The sequence below is a fragment of the Phascolarctos cinereus genome, unplaced genomic scaffold (genome assembly GCF_003287225.1).
Source record: "Phascolarctos cinereus isolate Bilbo 61053 unplaced genomic scaffold, phaCin_HiC Scaffold_4;HRSCAF=312, whole genome shotgun sequence".
Classification (NCBI taxonomy): Eukaryota; Metazoa; Chordata; class Mammalia; order Diprotodontia; family Phascolarctidae; genus Phascolarctos; species Phascolarctos cinereus.
The window spans coordinates 207,633,266-207,657,841 of NW_027555847.1; the positions used below are offsets into that span (position 1 = coordinate 207,633,266).

General features: G+C 33.9%; 1 protein-coding gene across 4 annotated transcripts in view; it reads right to left on the minus strand.

Moving 5' to 3' along the window:
• The window catches only part of SMG1 (SMG1 nonsense mediated mRNA decay associated PI3K related kinase), a 122,605-nt gene that overhangs the window by 30,797 nt on the left and 67,232 nt on the right, over positions 1-24,576 (minus strand). For 3 of the 4 annotated variants that reach the window (XM_078152865.1, XM_078152864.1, XM_078152866.1), the window contains 19 exons: positions 24,278-24,420; positions 23,904-24,105; positions 22,881-22,990; positions 22,095-22,133; positions 20,016-20,163; positions 19,501-19,660; positions 18,673-18,793; positions 17,254-17,502; positions 15,597-15,881; positions 15,093-15,237; positions 14,824-14,962; positions 12,650-12,880; positions 11,972-12,149; positions 5,862-6,023; positions 5,275-5,492; positions 4,798-4,952; positions 3,648-3,870; positions 2,274-2,520; positions 1,464-1,693 (listed from right to left, as the gene is read on the minus strand). In XM_078152865.1, the coding sequence (XP_078008991.1) occupies positions 1,464-1,693; positions 2,274-2,520; positions 3,648-3,870; positions 4,798-4,952; positions 5,275-5,492; positions 5,862-6,023; positions 11,972-12,149; positions 12,650-12,880; positions 14,824-14,962; positions 15,093-15,237; positions 15,597-15,881; positions 17,254-17,502; positions 18,673-18,793; positions 19,501-19,660; positions 20,016-20,163; positions 22,095-22,133; positions 22,881-22,990; positions 23,904-24,105; positions 24,278-24,420 (3,385 nt within the window). The remainder of the gene's footprint in view (positions 1-1,463; positions 1,694-2,273; positions 2,521-3,647; positions 3,871-4,797; positions 4,953-5,274; positions 5,493-5,861; positions 6,024-11,971; positions 12,150-12,649; positions 12,881-14,823; positions 14,963-15,092; positions 15,238-15,596; positions 15,882-17,253; positions 17,503-18,672; positions 18,794-19,500; positions 19,661-20,015; positions 20,164-22,094; positions 22,134-22,880; positions 22,991-23,903; positions 24,106-24,277; positions 24,421-24,576) is intronic. The other variant, XM_020965321.2, reaches the window with a different exon arrangement.

The following is a 24,576-nucleotide window of genomic DNA, read 5'->3' on the forward strand; positions in this document are numbered from 1 at the left end:
TAAATGAGAGGCAGCAGGGGATAGTCAAAAGAATGCTGGATTCAGTGGCCAGAAGAGACCTGAGTTTGAACTGCACCTTACAACTCTACCTATGTGACTTTGGGGCAAAATCACTTAAAACTCTCCAAATTTTGATTTCCTTCACCTATAAAATGTGTATAATGCCTACAGAGCCTATTTCACATTATTAAGGTGATGGCCAAATAAGAAAAATCTAAAAAACATTATATAACTAAAAATGTCAGCTAGTATCACTGAGCTGACAGTTTACAACACTCTTAAAAACTAAGAACTTAGAGGGGAAACAGAAATGGCTTTTAGAGCCACAAGTTTAAACTAAAGAACTGTTAAAAACAAATAAAAAGCCAAAAACCCAATTCATTTTTTCCAACATTAGTGAAATTATCTACTTGTCCAAGTCCTCCCGGATTAGTTTTTAATGTACCAAATAGCTTAATCATCTTCCTTATGACCCCATATCCCTTTTAACTCTGGCACTGTTTCTTTAGTAGAGATGTCATTTATGTACCATTACTTTTTCTTTCAGTTTTAATTCACAAGTGTCAGAATTCTTTCTATTTGCCTCTCTTTTTCTTAAAAAAAGATTATCTTTATCATAATTTCATATTGTTTTCTGTCAAGTTTTTATCAATAAATCAAACCTGTGAATTTAATTTAATAGAAAACACTGATAGGGATTGGGAACTCCCAAGTGAGGAAGCTCCTTCCACCAATACAATGGGACATTCTCTGTGATTTATAGTCCTGGAATGTTGCCTAGAGCAGACGTGTCAAACAGCTGGCCCAACATACTCCCAAGTGCAGCTGAATCAGATTAAAAATATAATTAAGAAGTATTTAACAAACTAAATAACAACACAATATATAATATCACACCAGCAAATTAAGTCAGCATGTAGCCTGCAGGCATCCTTATGTACAGATTAGCGGTCCCCTTTTCTATTTGAAACTGACACCACTGGCCTAGAGCACTGAGAGGAAAGTGACTTGCCTAGGTTCTAGGCTAACTGTGTGAGTTTAAACTGAGATCTTCCCAGCAGCAAGGAGTAGTGAATACAAAATGTACACTATTCAAAACAAACAATATTTAAAACACCAATACATAAACATCTTTGTATTCCTTTTTATATTTTTAACATCAAATCATCAATGATTCAGTATTACTTACATAGTAAGTAGTCTCATTTTTTTTTTGTTTTAAGGTAAGTTTAACCAAAAATCACATTTTCATTAAACTATACCTTTAATATATTCTCACATACTACCAACTGGTATATTCCCAGCACCTCACACAGCCTCTTATTGAGTACCTAAACATTTATTAAATTACTGGACTAGAAAAAAGTATGATCTAAAAAAATGTCACTAGCACTTACATGTATCTGTGTATTTCGATAGACATAAATATGCATTTTGAGCTCATAAACAATAAAAGTACTTACTTTCTGTGCTTGTAAGGCAGCTTCTCGTTGTTGCCATCGTTTGTAAAGACCAAACAAAGGTGTGGCTCCATCCACCCACTGGATGAGACCTGACCTGGTTCCTAGTGGTGTCACAGAATAATGTCTAGCATGGAAACGAGGTGTCTCTTGACGATTAATTGTAGCAAACATAGTATTCACAATAGACAAGAATTGCATAATTCTCTCATCTAGATGCAAATCTTCCAGTCCTACAATTAAAAATAAAATATAGCACATTCAGAATATCTGGCTAAATAAAAAGGGAGATACTGGGTTGCTCTGGGGATGTAAAAATTTTCAACAGATAACCTTATGTATCTTTATTAATTCTTAGCAACAGAGCCAGAGCCATAGTTATAAGAAGAATGGCTTTGATAGACAATTCTACTTCCACTGCAACGAATGAAGTGATTGAAAATAATCAAACTATTAACCATGCTATAAAATTTCTACATCTACAACCTTTTGGGGAAAAGAATCCAAGTAATGACAGCATCTTAATTTCCTGGGGCCATAAACTATAACTCTTACCATTGCCTTTTGATATTAGTCAGTCCTAGCTAATAATGAATGTTCTAAATTTTTACAATTAAATAATAAGTCATTGCAAGTTATACAAAGAGAAATTAATAATAAGGCACTACATCTCAAGCTTATTTTAAAAGTCACATGCATTTTTTTTAGCCAACATATTTTAAGCACTAGCTTTAAATGTGAAGGGATTTGCTCTCTATAAAAAAAATGCTTATTTTTGAAATGGGAGAAGAGAGTGAGGATTTAAAATCTTACCTTTGAAAAGATAAGGGTAGTTCTTCCCATCTGAACCTAGAAAGAGAAGTTTCTTTGGTTTGGTTTTAGTAGGCAAGATTGTGATGGTACCACCAACACTGTGAATTGTAACTGTATCTCTGGCAGACACTTCTCCAGGAAGGGCAATTTCAGTATTAGTCATGGCAGCCAACCAAGGACTAATTTCTTCAAGACGTAAGATGTAACTAGCACGTTTTTGTGCTCTCTGCTGTAAACTTAGCATCACCTACATTTAAAATTAAAAATCAACAAGAACAAAAGTTCCCAAAATTCAATGTATTAGTATAATGCTTACTTATTCACATTTACTTTGGCAAACAAGTTTCAATTCTAAGAGGTAAATAAATATTGTCAACTGGCATTTTAAAAAATCCCTTAATAATTATAAGGGAAAAAGAAGTAGCAAATGCTAGGGTTCAAAATCTATTTTACATGATTAATTTGTAATGTTGCTCCTTTTAAAAACATAGCTGACAAATACATGGGGGAAACTGCAGATAAATATCAGTACATTTTATTTTAATATACCATCTTTCCTAATTCAGTCATTCTGAATTGTTTCCACAACTTATAAAAGTAATTTAAAAGTCCAATATTAGTTTTATTTTCTATGCTAATAAAGTGCTATCAGGTTGTTCGCCTTTTTGTTATTATAAACATTAAATACATTCATTAAAGAAAGTTAATTATATGGACAAAGGATCAAACATTCTCCTTTTATTTTTTTCCCCTGTAACAAAAGAGAAGATGACGGGAATTTAGTAAAAGGCAAAGAATACTGAGCTTGGGCACTTTACATTTAACAATCAATTGAGAGTGGTACTAGTTCACCATCTTTGGGTTATCTGCTATAATGGATAGTATATAAAGTAGCACAGGGTGAACACTTAGTAATAATTTATGTTGCAGGTTCTAACATAAATAAAGGAAACTTCAGTTTGTTAAAACAAAAAGCAAACCCAAACAACCTATAATGAATGACACGGCTTTTGCCAAAGCTGATCATAACTCCAAAGGAGGGAAAGTCAAGGAACTTTGAAAAACAAAAAACAAAACCCCCATAATATTTAAAGAAAAATTTTGGGGCAGTTAGGTGGCGCAGTGGAGAGAGCACTGGCCTTAGAGTCAGGAGGACCTGAGTTCAAATCCAGCCTCAGACACATGATACTCACTAGCTGTGTGACCCTGGGCAAGTCACTTAACCCCCAACTGCGAAAGGAAGAAAGGAAGGAAGAAAGGAAGGAAGAAAGGAAGGGAGGGAGGAAGGGAGACAGAGAGAAAGACAAAGAGAGAGAAAGAAAGAAGAAAAATTTCTTTTTTTGTACTTCCTTGCAGGTAGTCTTATGGCAGTACCTCTTTAAAAGGGATCCAGCTGCTTCCTGGCTTTGCAGGATTTGATGGATTCTTCAATTTTTCTAGGGCATTTTCAATTGCATCACCATAGTTGTCCTGAAACCATTTTTCATGAGGGGTTTCCGCAGGAGCTGCTGTGATGCTCCGTACATGTTCCAATGCAAATACAATGGGTTTCATCAAAGCAGTGTGCTTCTCACGCATGATAGCATTTTTTTCCTCTCTAACAAAAAGGAAATTTTATTTTTGGCACTTTGAAGTACGATGAAATTATGTACAGACACACACACACACGCACACACAATTTCTAGATTTATGAATCACAAACAGGAGACAACTATAAATAACTAGCAATGAAACTTATTTAGAAATAAAACACTAAAAACTAGAAATACACTACACATCTATAAATTCATGTAATGGACACCTAGCAAATTCTAGAATAAGAGGAAAAAAATTCTACTACATAGAGATTACACAATGGCTTGGCTTCTAGTATTTTCTAAGTATAAATTGGTGCTGTATGGTTTTGTAATCAATATAGACTAACGGATACTACTGCCTTTCAATTAGTTTATCTTTTTTTCCAAGCCCACCTCCCAGATGTGTCAGCCTCTTCATTTACAACTGTCTCTCTGCCTTTAGCAACTGCCTTCAAATTTATTTTTTGGACTACGTTGTCTTGAAAAAATTAATTTCAAATAAGATACCATATATTAATATGGAAAGATTATATACAAAAATATCTCATGTATTTCTTTAAATAACTTTTACATACATAGAACTTAAGTACTTAGTAGCACCTGATGCTACAGAACTACTAAAAAATGAAACTAATATAGTCAAGTGAGTAGAGCTCTACTTAAATGTTACCAGATCAAAAATAAGCTAAATTGCAATGTGGAATGTAGATGTTTTAAAGCAAAAGAAGAGGAATATCCATTTCTTCTTAAATTTTCGTGATTAATTTCTCCTATAGACATCAGAAATTAAAGTAGAAACAATGTGCACTTCAAAAAAAATTCTGGTTTCAATATTATTAAAAGTTTAATATAAAAGTGTTTTAGATGGATGCTACTGGGTCAGAAAGCATAAGATCTAAGACAAAAATTACGTGAAGTATTTATATATGTTATCTGTGAAAACATACTTGCGTAAGGTGTTGTTGTTTTGGACTCTCTTCACTTCATCCTCTAATTGCTGAATCCGTCTCAAGACATACATGTGCTGTTGCAGTAGAACTCCTAACCATAGCTCATCCCAAAGAACGGTAACCCTGCGAAGCTCTGCTACTAGCATTTGGACCTATATAAACATCACAATGTGCTTTTTCTTAGAATATGTAAGGCATAATTTTTAAAGTCTGACTTTCATTTTAAATTACACCATTCCAAATTAGTGATTCCACAATATCAAGATGATTGAACACTGTATTTGAGTAATTTTGAATTTTAAAAATTTTAAAAATTAATCTTTAAATCTGAAATTTCAAATAGTTTAACAAAATATGAAGTAAATTATATAATGAACTTTATTCCCAAACATGATTTTCAGAATACTATTAAAAGTATATTTTAGTCCTGAGAAAAATATAGTTTGATTTGAAAACAAAAACAAAATCCTTTACCTGTAACACCATTGTTGGGTTTGCTGAAGATAGCTTATCTACAATTTTGCTGTAGCAATCTTGCATCATAGCTTGGTCTTCATTTAAGACATTTTTAGGCTCTTCTTTATTACTATCTTGAGAAGCTGGGGGACTTCCTCCCTCACATTCAGCACCTAATAATTCTTCACCTTGAATATTGCCCAGCAAGGTAGGAATTGCAGAAGGAAATTTGTTCCCTAAAATGAAGACAACATAGAGATTATAAAAACAGTTCTCCCAAGTGCATATAATAAACAAAACTGAGAAAAAGAACCATTAAAACCAAACCATTAAAAATAAGATTCACGCTAACTCATTCCAAGTCAATTTCTTTTCTTTGTATCATCTAGGATTTAAAAATCAATGTACTACAAACACTAGAATAGTCTTTATTAAAAACCAAAAATAGAAAAATGACAAAATGGCATCAAAGAAAACTCTAATAAAGCCACAGTGCATAAGGGAATGTTCACACAACACAAAATTATAGTAAACAAAAATTACTATCAATAGGACAACATGGTAACTAGCTTCGCTCAAGGGGAAAGCATTCTAAAATTCCATACCTGAAGACTGGGATTCAGTACTAAGTGAAATAGTACCCACTATTGCAGGATACAATATAAGGTGAGGGGAGTCTTGAGCCACTCGACAGAGTAGGTTACAAATACTTTGGCGAACATATACTTCAGGGTGGTTTAAACGGGAGAAAAGTTGTGGAATAATACCTTTGGAAAAAGAGGAAGAAAGAAGCTTGAATAAATTGTTTAAACTGAATTAAATCCACACCTTTCTCTGGGGGGAAAAAAAAGAACCTGAAACATCCAACCCATCAGAACTATCAGCAAAATGGTCAGTTTTCTGGGAAGCAGCACAGAACAACAGAAAAAAAGCTGAATTTGGAGTCACAGTTCAAATCCCAGCACTGCCACCTGACCTAAGGCAAATCACTACATCTTCAAAGTTTCAAAAAATGAAGGCTTTGACTTAGTAGATACTGTGTACTGACCCTCCTAGCTCCAGCTCTATGATCTCACTTCTTAAAGTTGATACATCCTGAGATTTTTTTTTTTATCTTACCTCTAATCCCCCAATCCTAGGTGTAAAGATCATTCAAATGCCTCAAAGGCAGGAGAAAATAGGAGGTGGGCTTTAATTATTCTCAATTTTATGAGAATTAGAACATATAACCACTGCTGAACCCTCTCAGTGAATTTACATATTAAATAAACCAAGAAAAAAAAATTTCATACCATTGAAATATTTTAATCCAGGGGAGGCTCATCAGTTTGGGAATGGCTAAACAAGCTGTGGCACGTGAGTGTGATGGAATACCACTGTGCTATAAGATATGATGAGGGAGGTGATTTCAGAATTAAAAAAACAAACAAACTTGGCAATACCTGGATGAACCGATGCAAAGTGAAGTGAGAAGAATCAGAAGATCATTGTACACAGTAATAGCAATGCTGTAATGATGATCAACTGTGACAGACTTGGCCACTTTGACCAATACAATGACTAAGACAATTCCAAAGAACTCACGATGAAAAAATGCTATCCACCCCCACAGAGAGAACTGAGTACAAACTGAAGTATAATTTTCTCTCTTTCTTTCTTAGCAGTATGGCTAATATGGAAATGTTTTCCATAATTTCACATGTATAACTGATATACTGTTTACCTTTTCAGTGGGTGGGAGGGAGAGAATCTTGAACTCAAAAAGTAAAAAGAAAAGAATGCTAAAAATAAATAATAAATTTTAAGAAAATAAGGCAAAAAACAGGGGGGAAGCAACTTGAAGGCAAACTCTCCCCTCAAGATTTTAATCAAATAATTACATAAATTATAGCTATTTATACACTGAAGTGTACACAAAATACTGAATACACAATAGTGAGCCAGGAGGAGACAAGTGCAGTTTTTAAAAGTTTTTGTTAACGTGTCAGTAATACTTCTATGACAATTTCTTATTGGACACTCATAAGAACTGTGTCAGGAAAGATTACACTTGCTTTTCCCTTTAATGTAGTAGTGGAGAAAGCTGCCCTTGGAGTTAGGAAGTGTTGGTTCAAGGTCTCTACTGACACAAACTTGCTGTGTAACCCAGGACAAGTCACTTAAACTCTCAGTAACCCTCAGGTGCCAAGACTTTTAACTGCTTGCAGTTATTGCTCTGCTTTGGTAAAGTGGATTGCCTGTAAGAAAACAGGCAATTTCCTATACTGAAAAAATCACAGGTTTCTTTAAAAAAAAAAAATTAAAAGGTCAGGAAAGATCTTAATATGACCTATTAAAAAAAAAAGACCTATTTTTGATCAAAATCTAAGCCATGAGAAACTGCCATTTATTGCCAAACTAAGCCAACATTCCTACGTGGAAATGTTCAAACCAATGTCTACCAAACTTCAATAAAAACATTTTGATCATGTATGTGCTCAAAAATTACTAGCACCATTGTACTAATAATAGGTAGGAATAAAAAAAAAGATAAAGATAAAAATAAAATATTTGGTTCTAGAATCAACAGGGAACTACTGGAGTTTGCTGAGTAAGTGAATGACATGGTCACATATGCATGTTAAGAAAATTGCTTTGTTAGCTGTATATTAGATGGATTAGAGAAGGAAGAGACTTGAGGTAGGGAGAATGATTAGGAAAGTATTCTAATAATCTAGGCAACAGGTAACAAGGTCCTAAGAGCAGCAGTTGTAAGAGTAAAGTGAGAAAGGCACTTATTTAAGAGAAGTTGTGGAGGTAGAAATAAGATTTAGCAACTGACTGAATCAAAGATAATAGTTTTTAAATGTGACAGGGGTGAACCAAAGATAATAGCCTGCAAGGCTCTGTGTCCAAAGACAACAAAAGAGCTGGTCAAAATCCCAGAGTGGTATACTGACCAAGGAAGGCAACAGAAACAACAATGTGTGACACTTAAGATTAGGGTAGACTAACTATGCAGAGATTCCAAACTCTAAAAAGGGCCTTAAAGATTCAGTTTATTGAACTTGGGGGAGCTGGAGAACAGTGCAAGAACCCAGTTGACTTAGGGTAAAAACAAGCAGAGCTGAACACCACACCCCAAAACACAGCAGAGGCAGAGCCTGGTCCCTGCACAAAGCCTTAATTCAGGAATTAAAATTGGACAGATGAGTAAACTGAAGATACCAAACTTAATAAAAATTACTGTAAATTTAGAGATGACCCAAATTCCAGCCTGGGAAGAAAAAGTAACTCGTAATAAGGACTAAATAAATAACTAGAAAAAATGAAGCAAGAGAAAAAATTAAATACAAGTTCCTAAGGGAAGAACCAGGAGAAGAATAAATAGCTCAGAGGAGAATGTGATAAAGTCTTATATAAATAGTGGACTCCCTAAAATCTAAAGTAGACCAAACAAAAATCAATGATCCTACAAGACAGCAAGAAATATTAGAACATAATCAAAAGACTGGACAGGAGAAAATGTAAGATATTGCTTATTAAAAAAAAAAACCAAGGATATTTAAGAATCACTGGACTCCTTGAAAACCATGATCAAAAAATCATAAATGAAAAACTCCCCAATCTATTAGAACCAAAGGTAAAGATACCAGAGTAAAGATAAAAGGAATCCAGCTATTACCACCAGAAACAAACCCCTAAAAGGAAAAATCCTAGGAATGTCACAGCCTAAATTCAGAGTTCTTATATCAAAGAAAAAATCAAGCATCCAGAAAGAAGCAGTTTAAATACCAAGGGACCACAGTAAGACCTGACAATTTTAATTATAGGTATTTTGGAGGGGTTTGGAGGAAAGCTCAAGAAAGTCACTGCTTCTACTGCACCATCTTAGCTCTGCCCCCTGACAATTTTAATTATAAACAAGAGATGTTAGAACATAATATTGCTAGAGAGAAGTCAAGAAGCACACAGAAAGAAGGCAAGAGATAGAGATCTACAATCAGGAATAATCTACTTGGTAAGCCAAGTATTTGAAGCATTTCTGATGAAAAAAACAGAGGTGAGCAAAAATTTTGATATACAAACACAAGAGCAATTGAAAAGGGTTATAATGGTGATATAAAAAGGGGAGGGAGGGAGGTTAGCAATAATAATGTGCCTTTCCTCCAAAAAATAAGAGGGTCATTAAAATATTTGGTGAAATATACAGAAAACAAGAAAGCAAGTAGCATAGAAAAGCAGGATAGTTTTAAAAGCAAAATGTGGAATTTATTCTTTTACAAAGCAAGCAGAAAGAAATGAATATTCATGGCCTCATATATAATCCTCTGTACATATCCTGCCTATGTGTATGGAAATGTTCATTTTTTGGTGTTTAAATGCACAGTGGATAAAGCACTGACCCTGGAGTCAGGAGGACCCAAGTTCAAATCTGACCTCAGACACATAACCCCAATTGTCTTCATTTCTTCTTTTCCCAGTCAATTCTGTGTCCTTTGTAATCTGGCTTCCAAACTTGCTATCTACAACCTCTTAACTGCGAAATCAAACAATCTATTCTTTCTGCGTGCTTCTTGATTTCTCTCTAGCAAGATACGTTTGACTGCTTTCTTCCTCCTGGATATTCACTCTCTCCCAGGTTTTAATGATACTACTGTCTCTCCTGAATCTCCCTCCTCTCTGCTCACTTCAGACTCCTTTGCAGGATCATTATTTATGTCCTACCCCTTAACCAAGTTTGTCTCCAAAATCTCTTTCCTGAGCTCTTTTCTTTCTCGCCAGCTCCCATGGGTTCAATTATTTCTACGCTTATATACTCACTGCTAGTCTCTCTCTTGAACTTCAGTCTCATACCACTAACTACATATTGGACACCTCCAAATGAATGTTTTATTAAGGATCTCCCAATTCAACATCTCCAAAATAGAACTCATTTTCTTCCCCCTAAACCCACCTACCTACAAACCTTCCTATTTAAGAATACCACCCTTCTTAACACAGTTTTGCAATCTTTGAGTATTCTTTAATCTTTTTCCTTCATCATCTATATCCAATTCTATCCTTCACAATCTCAGTTGCACCAATGTATGCTTTTCACTACTGCAAGACCAACAGACTAGTTTATATTCTCACCAACTCTCACCTGAATTATTTCAACAACCTCCTAAGCAGAATAAATGCTTTGAGTCTATCCTCTCTCCAATTCATTCTCTACAAAGTTATCCAAAAAATCTCCCTAAAGCACAAGTTTGAACATGAAAATCTCCTGCTTAAGAACCATCAATGGCTCCGTACTGCCTTCATAATAAAATACAAATTCTACAGTTTGGGATTTAAAGCCCTTCATAATCCGGCTCTAGACTACTTTTCCAGGCTTATTGCATACCACCATCCTTCATGCAATAAATATCCCAGCCAAACTATCTAATTTCATCTCCCACTTTCAAGATTTCACAAAGACATTCCTCATGCTTGGAATGCACTCTGTCCTCAGCTCTACTTCTTAAGAGTTCCTAGTTTCCATTAAGGCTTATTTATTTAAACTCATGTGCCATCTCTAAGGAAAGTCTTCCCTGATTCCTCTGGTTTTATATATCTCCAGGAGAACATAAGCTTCGTCTGGGCAGGAACTGTTCTTCATTATTTTGTGTCCCCTGTACGTCAGGCACAATGCCTTTGCAAATAGCAGATGGTTAATTAATGCGTAGCATGATTAGGCCTGTCTGTACTGAAAATCCTGCTAGCTTGGTAGAATCGTCATTGTAAGAAAGGAAAACTTCAATACTCTGCTATTAGTACAAGTACGTAAGAATTTCCTTGGTACGACAGCACAGAATCATGTAAAAAACCCTTATTCAGGTAAAAGAATTTGAGTAAAAGTGAAATCCAAAGCAAATTAATACCATTTTGAAGAATATAATTTTTATCATTGCCTCAAAGGAAGATGTGAATAGAAGATCTGGATAAAAGTGATCTGTGAAATTAATTATTTTCATCCACTCTAAAATCCACTCTTGCATAAAATTCTCTTCCCATTCTTTTCCCTATCTGCCTATTTCTCCTTTATAAAAAGGTTGAGTATATAACTCTTTAAAGTGTGCAAAGGACTTTACAGATATTATTTTATTTGATAAAACATCAACTGTGATAAATTCTACAGGTGTGAGTATTTCCATTCTACAAATGAAGAATCTGAGTCTGGGGAAGGTGGAAGATGTTAAAGTGATTTTGCCTATGGCAACATAGCTGGTTCCTGGTGAAGCAGGATTAGAACACAGGTCCTTCCTGTCTCCACCCAGTACTTTTTTCATTACATCATGTAGCCTGTTAGTAAACAGACATTATTTATAGTATAAAAGATGATGTAATAATGTAGACTCCCATGTTTAAATATAATTAGGTTTTCACTCTGTTGTTGTTATTTAGTCATTTTTCAGTTGTGTCCAACTCTTTGTGACCCCCATTTGGAGTTTTCTTTGCAAAGATAATGGAATACCTTTGCCATTTCCGTTTTCAGCTCATCTTACAGATGAAGAAACTGAGGCAAACAGGCAAGTGACTTGCTTAGGGTCACATGGCTAGTAAGTGTCTGAGGCCAGACTGGAACCCAAGAAGATGAGTCTTTCTGACTCCAGGCCCTACACTCTATCCACTGCATCACCTAGCTGCCCTTAGTTTCCTATATATTCCACTAAAAGTATTGGTTTTTACAAAGCTTCATTTCAAATGTTACCTCGCCATGGAGCAGTGGGCGTTGTTTCCAAGCCATGTTCCAGATATTGTCTAAGTTCTCCAGCATGTTTAACAAGCAATCTCAATAACCTTAATGTTGCCATTACAATAACATCATCAGTACTCTGTTCAGATCTCTTACTTAAATGCAATCTGGGATCATCTTCATCTAGAGGAATCTAAAAATCAACAAAATGGGATGGGGAAAAGAGGCAGAGAGAAAATGAGTTTAAAAAAAAGAAAAACTTATATAATTATCCCTTCCACCTGTGATCTGGAAAATCCACATAAAAAATTCTGGCCCTCCATTAGTACCAGAGAAGTCTGAATTATTATGATATTAAAAGATAAATATATTGATATCATATAATTTTCATATATATGTGTGTGTGTGTGTGTGTGTGTGTGTGTGTGTGTGTGTGTGTGTGTGTGTGTGTGTATGTATTTATGCATTTCTAAACTTTTTCTGTGTTGTCTGCTGGCTTTTGTGTGTCATCCATGGCTTCCGTAAAATTCCCCTAAAATTCCCATTTAACTTTTTTATGCTGATTCAAGATATATCAAAACTGCTATGGGGAAAGTTGTGATGTGGAAGGGATAATAGTAATATTATTCATGTACACTAGGAAAGCAACTTTGACAAATTTGTTTTTCGAAAAGGCATTATCATATTTCATACCTGTCCAGCATTGAGTTTAAGGAAAGTAAAATATGCACTACAGGACAGTTTGTAGAGGCTAAAGATTCTATCTATGACTTTTCGCCACACTTTAATTAGTCCCTCTGTTGCATTTTCATCGAGATCTGAAAGCCATGGGCAGCTTGCCAATAGCTGGCGCCATATGACATCAACCATATCATCTTCTTCATTATCTTCACTCTCAGTCATCTGAAGTGTTATATCTTCATCCTGAATGAAAATTAGGAAAAAATACTATTTTCAACTCAAAAAGTGAAAACTGAAATGTGTGTTTTAAAAATATACATGTATATTTGTGCAGACATATAAATAATTCACAAAATTGTTTTAAGTCAGGAAACTTAGTTTCCAATCCTCTTGCTGACGCTTTTGAGCCACATACAGTCAGGTAAGGTACATAACTTCTCTGTGCCAACTGTCTGTGCCAACTATCAAGTGGCTACACCATGGGACTGTTACTGTATGGAAATCACTTAATAAACTTTAATGTGCATTTGTATCTGTGAGCAAGTGTGTGTGTGTACTTGTATGCACATATGCATTTGAATCTGCGTGAGAGACTCATATGTTAATCAAAGTTGCTGAAATTTTCCCAGCCACAGTAACTGAAATTATTTATTAAAACATAGAGGGGGTTGCAATCTCTGTCAGTGGAGAAAGCTTCCATTTCAATGAAATAAAAGATCCTGGCCATTTCCTATGGGAAGCCTTACCTGATCTCCTTGGTTATTAGAACCTTTTCTTTCCTCAAATTTCAATTTACTTATCCATTTAACTGTTGTTGCAGACTCCCCAATAAAACATAAATTCCTTAATGCAAGTATTTTTTTATTTTGTGCTTGAATCCCAGTGATTAGCACAGTGCCTACCAAATAGTAGGTGGTTAAGAAATGTTTTCTGAATGAATGTTATGTATGAATACTATACGTGTTGTAATTACATAAGAATTATTCATAAAATGGAGGAAATTCTGTTAGTACATCCTATCTTTAAGAATTGCAAGCACAACACTTTATAGAATTTAAAGCACTATAAATATAATATATAATAAATAATCCTACCCTTAGTAAAACATTACAGAGCAAGATAAAAATTCTGCTTTTCAAAAAACATACTCACTAATAACCAGTGGCATGGCAACACACACACGCAGCAAAGAATAAAAAAAAATTCAAGAAAATCCTGCTGACTCACTAAAGTACCACCTGCAAGAACTGAAAAACCAGATGCCATGGATTCATCAGACTAAAAATGACCGCAGCTAAGGCAGTAATGACTGTGTATAATACCATGAATTTACTTCAAACCCATTACAGTACTTTAGTACTGTACAATACTTCAGATACCATGAAGTCTGAACTAATTTCAAAACTGTATATTCTTTAGGCAAAAGAATGTGTCATGAAATATAATTCAAAACAAATAATATAGTAGTTAAACCAATTATAGACTGCTGTACAGCTAGAAGACAACCTAAAGATCATCTAATTTAACCCTTCTCATTTTGCAAATAAGGAACCTGAGGAACAAAGAGATAAGTCATACAACTAGTTGGTCAGAACCAAGACTAGAACCCTGGCCTTCTGACTCAGCAAATTCAAGTGCTTTTCCCTCTACCAAACTGTCATGAACTGAATGGCCTCAACAAATCTCTTAATGCAAAAGAAGTTAAACTAACTTTGTCACTATTGCAGTTTAATAGGGACTTGCATACTCTAAACCTAACTTTGTGGTTCAGGCGTTTTTCAGTCATTTCCAAGTCTTCATGACCCCATTTAGGGTTTTCCTGGCAAAGATAATGAGTGGTTTGCCATTTCCTTCTCCAGTTCATTTTACAGTTGAGGAAACTAAGGCACACCAGGTTAAGTGACTTGCCCAGGGTCACATAAAACCAACTTAATTCCATCTTAATGAATATGACCTGGCGCCAACAATACTTTTAGATTTCTCAGTTGCTGTGTGAAGCCTCTTAAAACAAGCAGTGCCCTGTTATTTTAAAAATCAAAAGTTCTCAGTCAAAATAACAATTATGTAACTCCAAACAATGTTTTACTAAGAGCAGTCTGCAACAAATTTCCTTAAAAGGAAATAAAGCAACAATAACACTCTAGTTGTATTAAGAAGTGACCTCTAAAAAAATTTTTTTTACTTGCCTGAATTCCGGCTGGCCGGCATACAGCCTGACCAAGAATACCATATATTTTTTCTCTATCTTCTTCAGCTACGTTATCTGGAAGCAGATTCTGCACCTCAGACTTCTCTCTGGGTAGAAGACGGACACCTTCTCCCTGACTGTAAAAATTAAAACTTCATTATTCCACCTACCCTAAATTTAATAATGATACACTAAATGTTTATCTTGTAATACACTTTAACGTCTTCAATAAATTTCATCTTAATTAAATATTTAAAGTATACATACCTGGCATTATCAACCACCTTTCTGCCCCATCTGTACGCCCAACTAGCCAATGCTGCCCAAGATTTGGCAACTTCAGGTGCCTGGACTGAGGAGAGGTGATACAACTGCCCCAATATGAAATCAGGTTCTCCAACTCCAATATTTACTGTCAAGATTAAGAAAAAACAGCAAATGTTAAATAACCATAAAAACTGCGTCTGTTAATATTTATATAAAATAGCTGCTAGATATGTTAAAACAATGTGGTTTTGGACAAGTAGGATACAGTAAAGCTCTATAAAACAAAAGCAGAATGAATTCTACATAAAAGCATTTTAATACAAAGTGCCTATTTGTTAGCAACACAAAATAATATAAATCACTATACACAATCTTAAAATATTTACTAGTGTTAGTAGTCACAGCAATCTTCAAAATCTGAAATCATAACAGTTCAATGGTTAACATTTGAAAAATTAAACTTATTTTTAAATAAAAACTTTAAAAATTAAAAAGGAATTATACCTGTAGATTCACTCTCAATCCGGGGATATTCCTCTTCTATTGCATTGACAGATGGCAGTGAAATCAAAGTATGTACGTTTTTAGACAAAGTAGAAAGACCTATGAAATTCTGTTGCTGTTGGGCTCTATATACCTGTTTCAACTGCCCTGAAATTTCTTTCCATTCTGCTTGGATCCATTTAGCCAGGGTCAGAATTGATTTAGCTACTGCATATTCTGCTTTGGCAGACTTGCAGAAGGTTATGGCACAAGAACTCAACATTTCCATCGCATGTGTTGACTGACCTGAGTAAGACAACAAACTATAATTTAAAAGAATCCTTTAAAAGTAAACACCCACATTTATTTTGGGGTAAAAACACTAGATACCAGGATAGTAATGATCACCAGATGCCAAAAAGAAGAGAGGGGAAAAATAACAAATTTTTCAGCTTATTTTTCAAATACTACAAATCATTCTACTTTTGGTCTAAACCACCACATTCTAAGGTAGACTACCACCATCCACAAAATACACTCCCTAACACAGCCAATGAAGCAGGATTCTCTTAGAAAATAAGTGCCATTAGGGAAAATCTTGCCTTAACCCCTTAAATTCTTAAGATTTCTTAAAATGAAACATCCCAATGAAAACATTTTATCTTTAAAAAAACACAGACAAAATCCCAAATTGCTTCTTTTCAGGCAATAGTTGTGTGTTATGGCTACAAGCAATCTTAAGCAAGTTTTCTACCTTCAGAATACTTCATACCTACATTCCTCCTCTCTCCCATTCCTTAAAATTATGTGTTAAATTTAAGAAATATAAATATACAATGTTAGAAAAATGAAGTAAATAAGAAATAAAAGGAATTGCACAGTGCTAAGTCAAAACTTTGAAGTGGATCTCTTAAGAGGGCATAAGACTTCAGTATAATTACTAATAATATATAAGGTTGATATCTAGTGTTTACATGGGATATACATTTCATGTTTCCAATGACCTATAGTCTTAATAGATAATTTATAACTTCCTTGTTATAAAGAAACAGTACAATATGTATGCTCAGTGACAAATAATGGGTCAGAGGAATATTTCTATTCCATACAGTAAGGCAGACTAGAAAAACTAAAAAATGTAATTAAGATAAGATAAATTACCACTACATTAAATGGAACACCAGAATGCAATTTCTACAGGGATAGGGGCTAACCTTATTATTTTATTGATACAGGGAACTCTCAGAAGAACAAACTCTACCAAGGCAGTTTGATACCCTCTCTACAATCCACAGTCTCAGAAGGTTGACTGGAGCAGTGGTGCCAAAATCAGATAGAAACGGATCCCTAGGTGCTGCATATTGACTTAGAAACCTACAAATTAACATTGTCCGTGTCGTATTTTATTTTATTTTGTTAAACATATATTGTTAAATAAATATTATATTTTATTCATGAGTTTTCTGTTCTGACCTAGAGCACTAAGAGGTGAAAGAACTTGGCCAGTCATTAAAGAGTATGGGGGGAGGCCGCCTTGACCCCACTTCTTGGATCTAAGTCCAGGTTTCAATCCACTACATGATGCTGCCTCTTACAAACTCCAGATCTGGCTAACCATTTAACTCAATTTTTTCTTTTAGTTTAACATTAAGTCTATTAATATGAACATTATACTAACCTGCTGTATATAACAGTTTGGTTTTTTCTATATCAAGCTCAGGTCCCCATTTTTCATCTACCTGGCCTTGCGTTGACAATTTTTTAAAATACTGGACTAAATCTTGGGCAGTAGTAGTTTTTCCCAATTGGACTTCACTACATTGTGCTAGCAATCTTGTGGCCAATGCTACATTTCCCCGTTTTCTGGCAAATTTTGCTGCTGTTAGACCCAGTTCCATAAGGTGACTTCTAATTGGAACAGTTTGTTCTGGAAAGAGGAAAATAAATAAACATTTGTTAATGTTAAACAGTATGACATCCAGCCAGGAATAGGATCAAATTGCATCCACTTGCATTATTATAACATCTAGGGCTCTGCCAATGAAAACTTTCACATGGAAAAGCATCACACTAGCCCAAACACAGATCACACTTTTGCTACTCCCTCTCCTACTCCTTCACTACTCTTCCGCTCCTGTATGACTCACACAAAACCTGACTTTTACAGAGTAGTCATGTTTTAAAACCATACCTTAGAAATGCATGGAATTTCAGCATAATTTGGTTATATGTGTAAAAGTATCACTCTTTCTTAACAGGTGGCTTAATAATTCTTAGCCAAAAAAACAGATAACGATTTGCCCACGCCACAGAGCTAAGTATCAGAGCTGGGATTTAAGTCTTTTGACTCAGCATCCAGTACTCTTTCCTTTATATGTTGTGTGAAAGAAAAAAAAACAATAAAACTTATTCGTATTTCAGCAAATATGAAAGTAAGCTTTGCACAATCAACATATGATTACTAGACACAATTCTCTTCTAATGTATTTATTTTTCTTTGAAAGAAATTTCATTTTAGGAATCAACTTGCAGTCGGATCAATATGATAACCGCTGAATATCTGGTTCATAGATAGGCTATGAGACAGAAGATTGAGAGGGGACAGTAAATGAACAGGTAAAATTTTCTAGTCTCTTTCTGCCTTTTCCTCCGGGGCCTATCTATTTTCATTCATTCATCTTGAGAAACTATTGTTCAAGACAGGAAGATACATAGACTGAGAGAAAAAGAATAACTTTCCAAGGACTTCATTTGTGCTAAAAGTCCGTAGTTATTATCAATGGTTGTAATCTAAACCTAATTTTCTTACATTCTGCCTATACTTCAGCATTCCAATAGATACTTCAAAGGTTAATTCATTAATACTCAACTATATTGCAATATCAATAAAGAAGCACTGGCATTTAATTCTGGAAATGTGATTTTCATAACTATTTAAAGGCAAAAATAACTTTAAAAATCATTTTTCTTCACTACAGACAGGTATTAGTCATGAACAGTTCTGTAAAAAACTATGCTGTTCCACAGAAATTAGCAAAGTCTATGAATACTAATTTTGTATTCATTTAAATATTTACTTTGAAAGTAGTATGCATACCTTTAATTTTCTCAAGTAACTGACTCTGATACACAGTATATCTTAGTGCATGCATCCATGGTCTTACATCATGTTGCTTACACGAACGCAAAGCTTCACTAAAAAGTGGGATTAAACAGTCCTGCAAAAAAAAAAATTACATAAACTACAGCACCATAAAAAATTGTTAGAAGTTGATTATTTTGGGGTAATGAACTCAGGTGGTCAGAGAATGACATAACTGACTAAACAAAAATATCCCAGGTAGTGATCTCAAATGAATGCTAAGGATCCATTAATAAGGTTGGTAAGTAAATTCTCCTTATATAAGGAGGTTCAGCCTATCTTTTGATGCATTCACTATTAAGTCTCATCTCATACAGTTAACTCAAGCCTGAATGTTTTTAATGTGCACATGCTTTTTTTTTTTTTTTAAATCACTATTTTAAATTAAAAGCCCATTGTCATACTCTTTAATTCTGGTCAAAGCTAAGAGAATATAAGCATTTACCTATCATAAAAGACACAAAACAACTGTATATAAAATGTTTTTAAAAAGGTAATTTTAAAAAAAAGCTGATTTCCTTCGACTCACTCTCCATTCATGAACACAGCCAGTTCAAACTCAACATAGATAACTGATAGCAATAATTTCTCAACCAAAATGAAATTAGATACAAAAAATACTGAGCTAACAGGTATAAGATAGTAAGTGAAAAATTCAGGCACTAATGATATAAAAAGGTGCGCATATCTATGTTTTCTTCATAAGACCTTGATTAAGAAACTAGTCTAATCATGCATATTACTTCATAAAAACTTCATAGATTGATATATATAGAAATATACCTCTGTTGAAAGCCTGTTTGACACAGTATTCTCCAAAGCAGATGAACAATACAGTTGCAGAGTGCTTAAAACTGGCAAAGACTGTGAAACAGTTAAAGTAGAGAGCCTCAGGGGTCCAATAGCTATACGTGATGTTTGCTTCAAATATTTTACAACATTTCTGAAAAAAAAAAGCTTGTTATTAATTAACTGTAACTTTTCAATCTGTGACTCAAAGTTAAATTATTTAAAAGTATGACACTGTATTATACTGATTTCTTATTAAGATAGGAACAATTTATTTTTCAATTATGAAATGACACTGACATACCATAATTTGTGCTTTTAAATTATTTTAACCTTTTGCTCCTTTGAAACCACAATTCATCTGATCATTAGCATTCCTATGATTACATGAATTATATACAGACAAAAGCAAGGCCAATGTAATTATATAATTAGAATATTTAGGAGCAACAAAGTCCTACCAACTAAATGATAAACTCAAATATATCTAAATTGTTTCTTAAACTTACTCAGTTACAGATTGCCACTTCTGCTCCTGTTCTATATGAGTCACAGCAGTTGCCAAACAAACTGAACTTCTCAACAACTGAACTTCAATGGATTTCTGAAGCTCCCTTGGATCTGGACTTAACATGTTAGGAAGGAGCTTTTTCATATCTATAAAAATGAAATGCATCTCATAAAAATGGTACTTCACATTTTTATATTCTAATAAAATGTCACTGGATTTAGACAAGTTCAAAAAATACCCACACCACAGCAATCATTACTGACAAGTGTATTTTTTCTTTTATATCTAAGAAAAATATTATTAATGCTGCTTCACTGTTATTAGAAAATAAAAATTCTCAGTCCAACAACTGAAATGTATTCTTGAGAACTAAGAAATCAGTCATTGTACTACAACATTGTGAATATTTCCTAAAAATACTCATTAAATTTCTTTTTGTAAGTTAAAGACATGTACAAGTGAAAAAGTCTTTTATCTGAGGCATATTTAGACTTTGTGCCCAAACACTATTTAAATAGAAATATCTTGGTCTTCCCTACTGTGTTTAGGAAGGTGAAACAGATTATAACATAACTGTTTTAAGTTATAATATATCAAACAAAATAAGAACCCTAAGAGTAGTATGAATTCTGGAAATCCTAATTCCCCTTTATCTTTTCTTTTAAAAATTGTTTTCCTTGATAATCTAGATTTTTAAAAAAATCTATCTAGCTCTGAATTGTGACTAGGACAGCACTAAATCTGAAAATTAATTTATGTAGCATTACCATTTTTATTCTATTGTTACATCCCAGACACAAGCTCTGGATATCCCTTCAATTAATTAAGTTGTTCTTTGTTTGCTTTGGTAGACTGAGTCCCAGATATAGCATATACTGTGAATGGGATGTATCTTTCTATTATTCCTTTCTGGGTTTTGCTATTACTATAGAGAAATGCTATTTATTTTGTAATCTGCTAAAAGCTATTATTTCAAGGAAGGAAAGCCATATGCATTTTATTAAGTACCTACAATGTGCTAGGTACTGTACTAAGTGCCTTACAAATATTGTCTCATTTGAGCCTCACAACAACCCCAAGAGGTACATACTATTATTTATTATCCTCATTTTATAGTTGAGGTAACTGAGGGAGATAGAGTGGCTTGTCCAGGGTCACACAACTTTTATTAAGTATGTGAGGCCAGATTTGAACTTAGTTCTTCCTTATTCCAGGTCCAGCACTCTGGCCACTGCTCCAACCTACCTGATTTTTGTGTTATCAAGCTGCAAAAGGCATGAGTTTTTATTTTATCCAAGATTTGAGAAAAAGTGTTCCTGGATCCAGGCTCAACATCCCATCCACTGAGCCACCTAGCTAGTTTCAATTAGAATCTATGTAGATTCCACGGTATTTTTGAAGTAAATCCATTAGACTCTCTCCTACTGCTACTACTAGTATTTCTATAACTATGTCAACTAGGAGCAGCCGGGGGCGTAGAAGAAAGAGTGCCAGGCTCAGAGTCCAGAAGAACTTAATTCGAAACCTGTTTCGCACATTTACTAGCAGGGTATCCTGGGCAACAGATGTAACCTATGTTTGCTCTCTAGCTGCTATTATCATCATCATGTAATATGGGAAAATAGGAATTTTTGCTTTACCTTTTCATTTATTAGGGAAACTTCTAGTACTGTCCTTTATATATAATATTAGCTTTTGGTTTTAGGTTTTTTTAAAAATCATATCAAAAGAAGAAATATAACTACAAAAATATGAGAGTGTTTCAAATGACTCATATCAAGAGAAATACAAATCTGAATTAAATACAAAAACCCTGAGATTTCACCTCACATTTAGGGAAATGGCAAAGATAACACTGGAATAATCATGCTGGAGGAGCTGTAAAAAGATTGATGCATTGCTGGTGAATTGTGAATTGTACAACCATTGCAGAAAGAAATTTGGAATCATGTGAAGAAAGTGACTAAACTGTCTATAATCAGAAATTCCATTGCTAGGTATATATACCTTAAGGAGGTAATTTTTTAAAAAAAATTTTTAAGGAGGTAAATGTTAAAGAGAAAATCCCCATACATACCAAAATATTTATAGTCGCGCTTTTTGTAGTAGCAAAGAACTGGAAACAAAGGAGATTCCTATCAATTGGGGAAAAGCTAAACAAGTTGTGGTACATGAATGTAATGAAGTATTACTGAACTGTAAGAAATGATGATTATGGATACAGAGAAGCATAGGAAGACTTATATAAGCTAATACCAAGTGAAGTAAGCAGAACTAGAGAAACAATATACAGCAACACACACAATGAAAAGAACAACAATTGAAACTGAATTGCTATGAAATTAACATGACCAAACCTGGCCTTAAAAAAGAGATATGAAAAATTATATCTCTTTCCCTTCTTTGGAAGATGGGGAGGTTATGGGTGTGGAGCACTACAGATAATGTCAGACTTTTTTGAAATATTGGTTAGTTTTACAGAACTATTTTTATCCAGCCACTTATTTATTCTTTCTTAAAAGGGGTGCTCTTATAAGGGGATGGGAAAGAGATATACTGGGAAATGTAGGTGATATAAATGTCAATAAAAATGTATTTTTTTAAAAGTCAGACATTTTACAAAAGTAAACAGTACTATTTTATGTAAATTTATATGATGATATTTATTTTTAAAAGTGTCTCTACATTTGACTAAATCAAATTTACATACAGTAATTACTTAAAATTTTTTTTAAAACTGGTACTGACTCAAATGTTTGGACACATCTAGCTATGTCCTAATTTCTGGATTTGTTAACATAGTTATCACTCAAATAATACATCTACAGATATGGAGTCTATAAAAATAATTTTACCTACATACCTATTTTTTCTTTTGATCCTCCAGTAAGCAGGTTAATGTTTTCTCCTGGTAACAATTCTAACTGTTCTGTACACTCAATAAATTCTCCAGATTCAAAGCTGCTTAGTGACCTGTAATTAAATTGTTAGCTATTTTCAAACCTTATCCACAATTTGCTGGAGGAGACATGTTGACGAATATGACTACCTTATTACAGTCAAAAGAAAGGATTTAGAAGTAGATTATATTTGTAGATAATTACAATAGCCCATCCTTCATGCACATTCCTTTGGTACATCAAGCTGAGTGACTTATGGACAAATAACAACTCCCAGAAAAGGAACTGTTTTTAACTTCCAGATTGCCATGGACTTACTTCTTTAGTAAGGAGAAGGCACCTACAGTCTCATAAACAAATACTGCAGTTTTCAAAAGTGAGCAAAAAGCTGTTTATTAGCCACAAAACAGCCTGTAAGTTTACTCATAGAAATGACATTTACACTCTATATTTATCTCTTTATTTTAAAATTTTCTAATACTGCTTTTATGGTCATAATTTCCAAACTGAATATTACTGATAATGTGTGTTCTGATAATTAGTATATATTAATATGGTTACTGTTTTGTTGCCTTGCTCTCTGCTCTCCTCTGTGCTTCCATCTCCCCATCTATGAATGTCTGTCTGACCTAACATACTTCTTCACATCTGAGAGTCACTTTCTTTGAATGGCTGCAACCCTCTTTGGGAGTTCACAAAGTCAACATAAAAAGTATAACCATGAAGTAAATGCTATCAATATTCTGGAAAATGAAAAAAAAATCAGCAACTGCCTTTCCTCTCTCCCTCCTTACAAAAAGTATTCAATTAAAACCAGAAATAAAAACAATCATATTTTTGTAATATTTCATTCAAAGGAATAAGATTGTTGAAAACAGTATTACTTACAAAGATGCAGTATTTTAAAACATAAAATCAGGTCATTATCACACACTTTTAAGTACTATGCTAAACTTCACAATTAATTTTAGGAAAAAAAATCTTACTTTATATAGTTGAAGTCAGCTTTTAAGTTGAGGGAAGTACTACTTGTGCTTTTTTTCAAGTCATGGACAGCATTCTGCCATTCCTGTACAGCAGCCCAATCAGCAATTGAGATATAGCACTCACAGGCTTTATTACCCAAGTAATTTATAACCTCAGGGGAAGAATCACTTGGTTTAGCCAGGACAGTTTTTCTAGCTTCACCTATAAATTATAAAATTAAAAAAAAAAGTTAAGCTCAGGATAAATCTAAATATTTCAAAACATTAATAATTTGAAACTCAAATTTATGTATCTGTTAAACAACCATAGAATAAAATAAATGTTCAATGCCAAATTTAATCTCATAAATACAAAATAAACTGATGTAACTCACCATTCAGAGAATGCTTTGGACTGGCATTATTACTATTTGAGTTGGCCAACTTCAAGACAGATTTATCAAATCCAGTTATGCTGCAATCTACACCTGTCATAGCACACAAATGCTCCTGGTACTCAATGGTTGCCTTTTCAAACCTTAAATACAAATTTAAACAGTTTTATGCAGTACCAGTATTCCAATGAAGAATATCTATAAACTATTTATGTTATCTTCCCAGTAGCTTGCCTATAAGGCACTTAATACTTCTGGAATTAAACAAACTTACAGTCATAAAATCCCACCCTAGAACT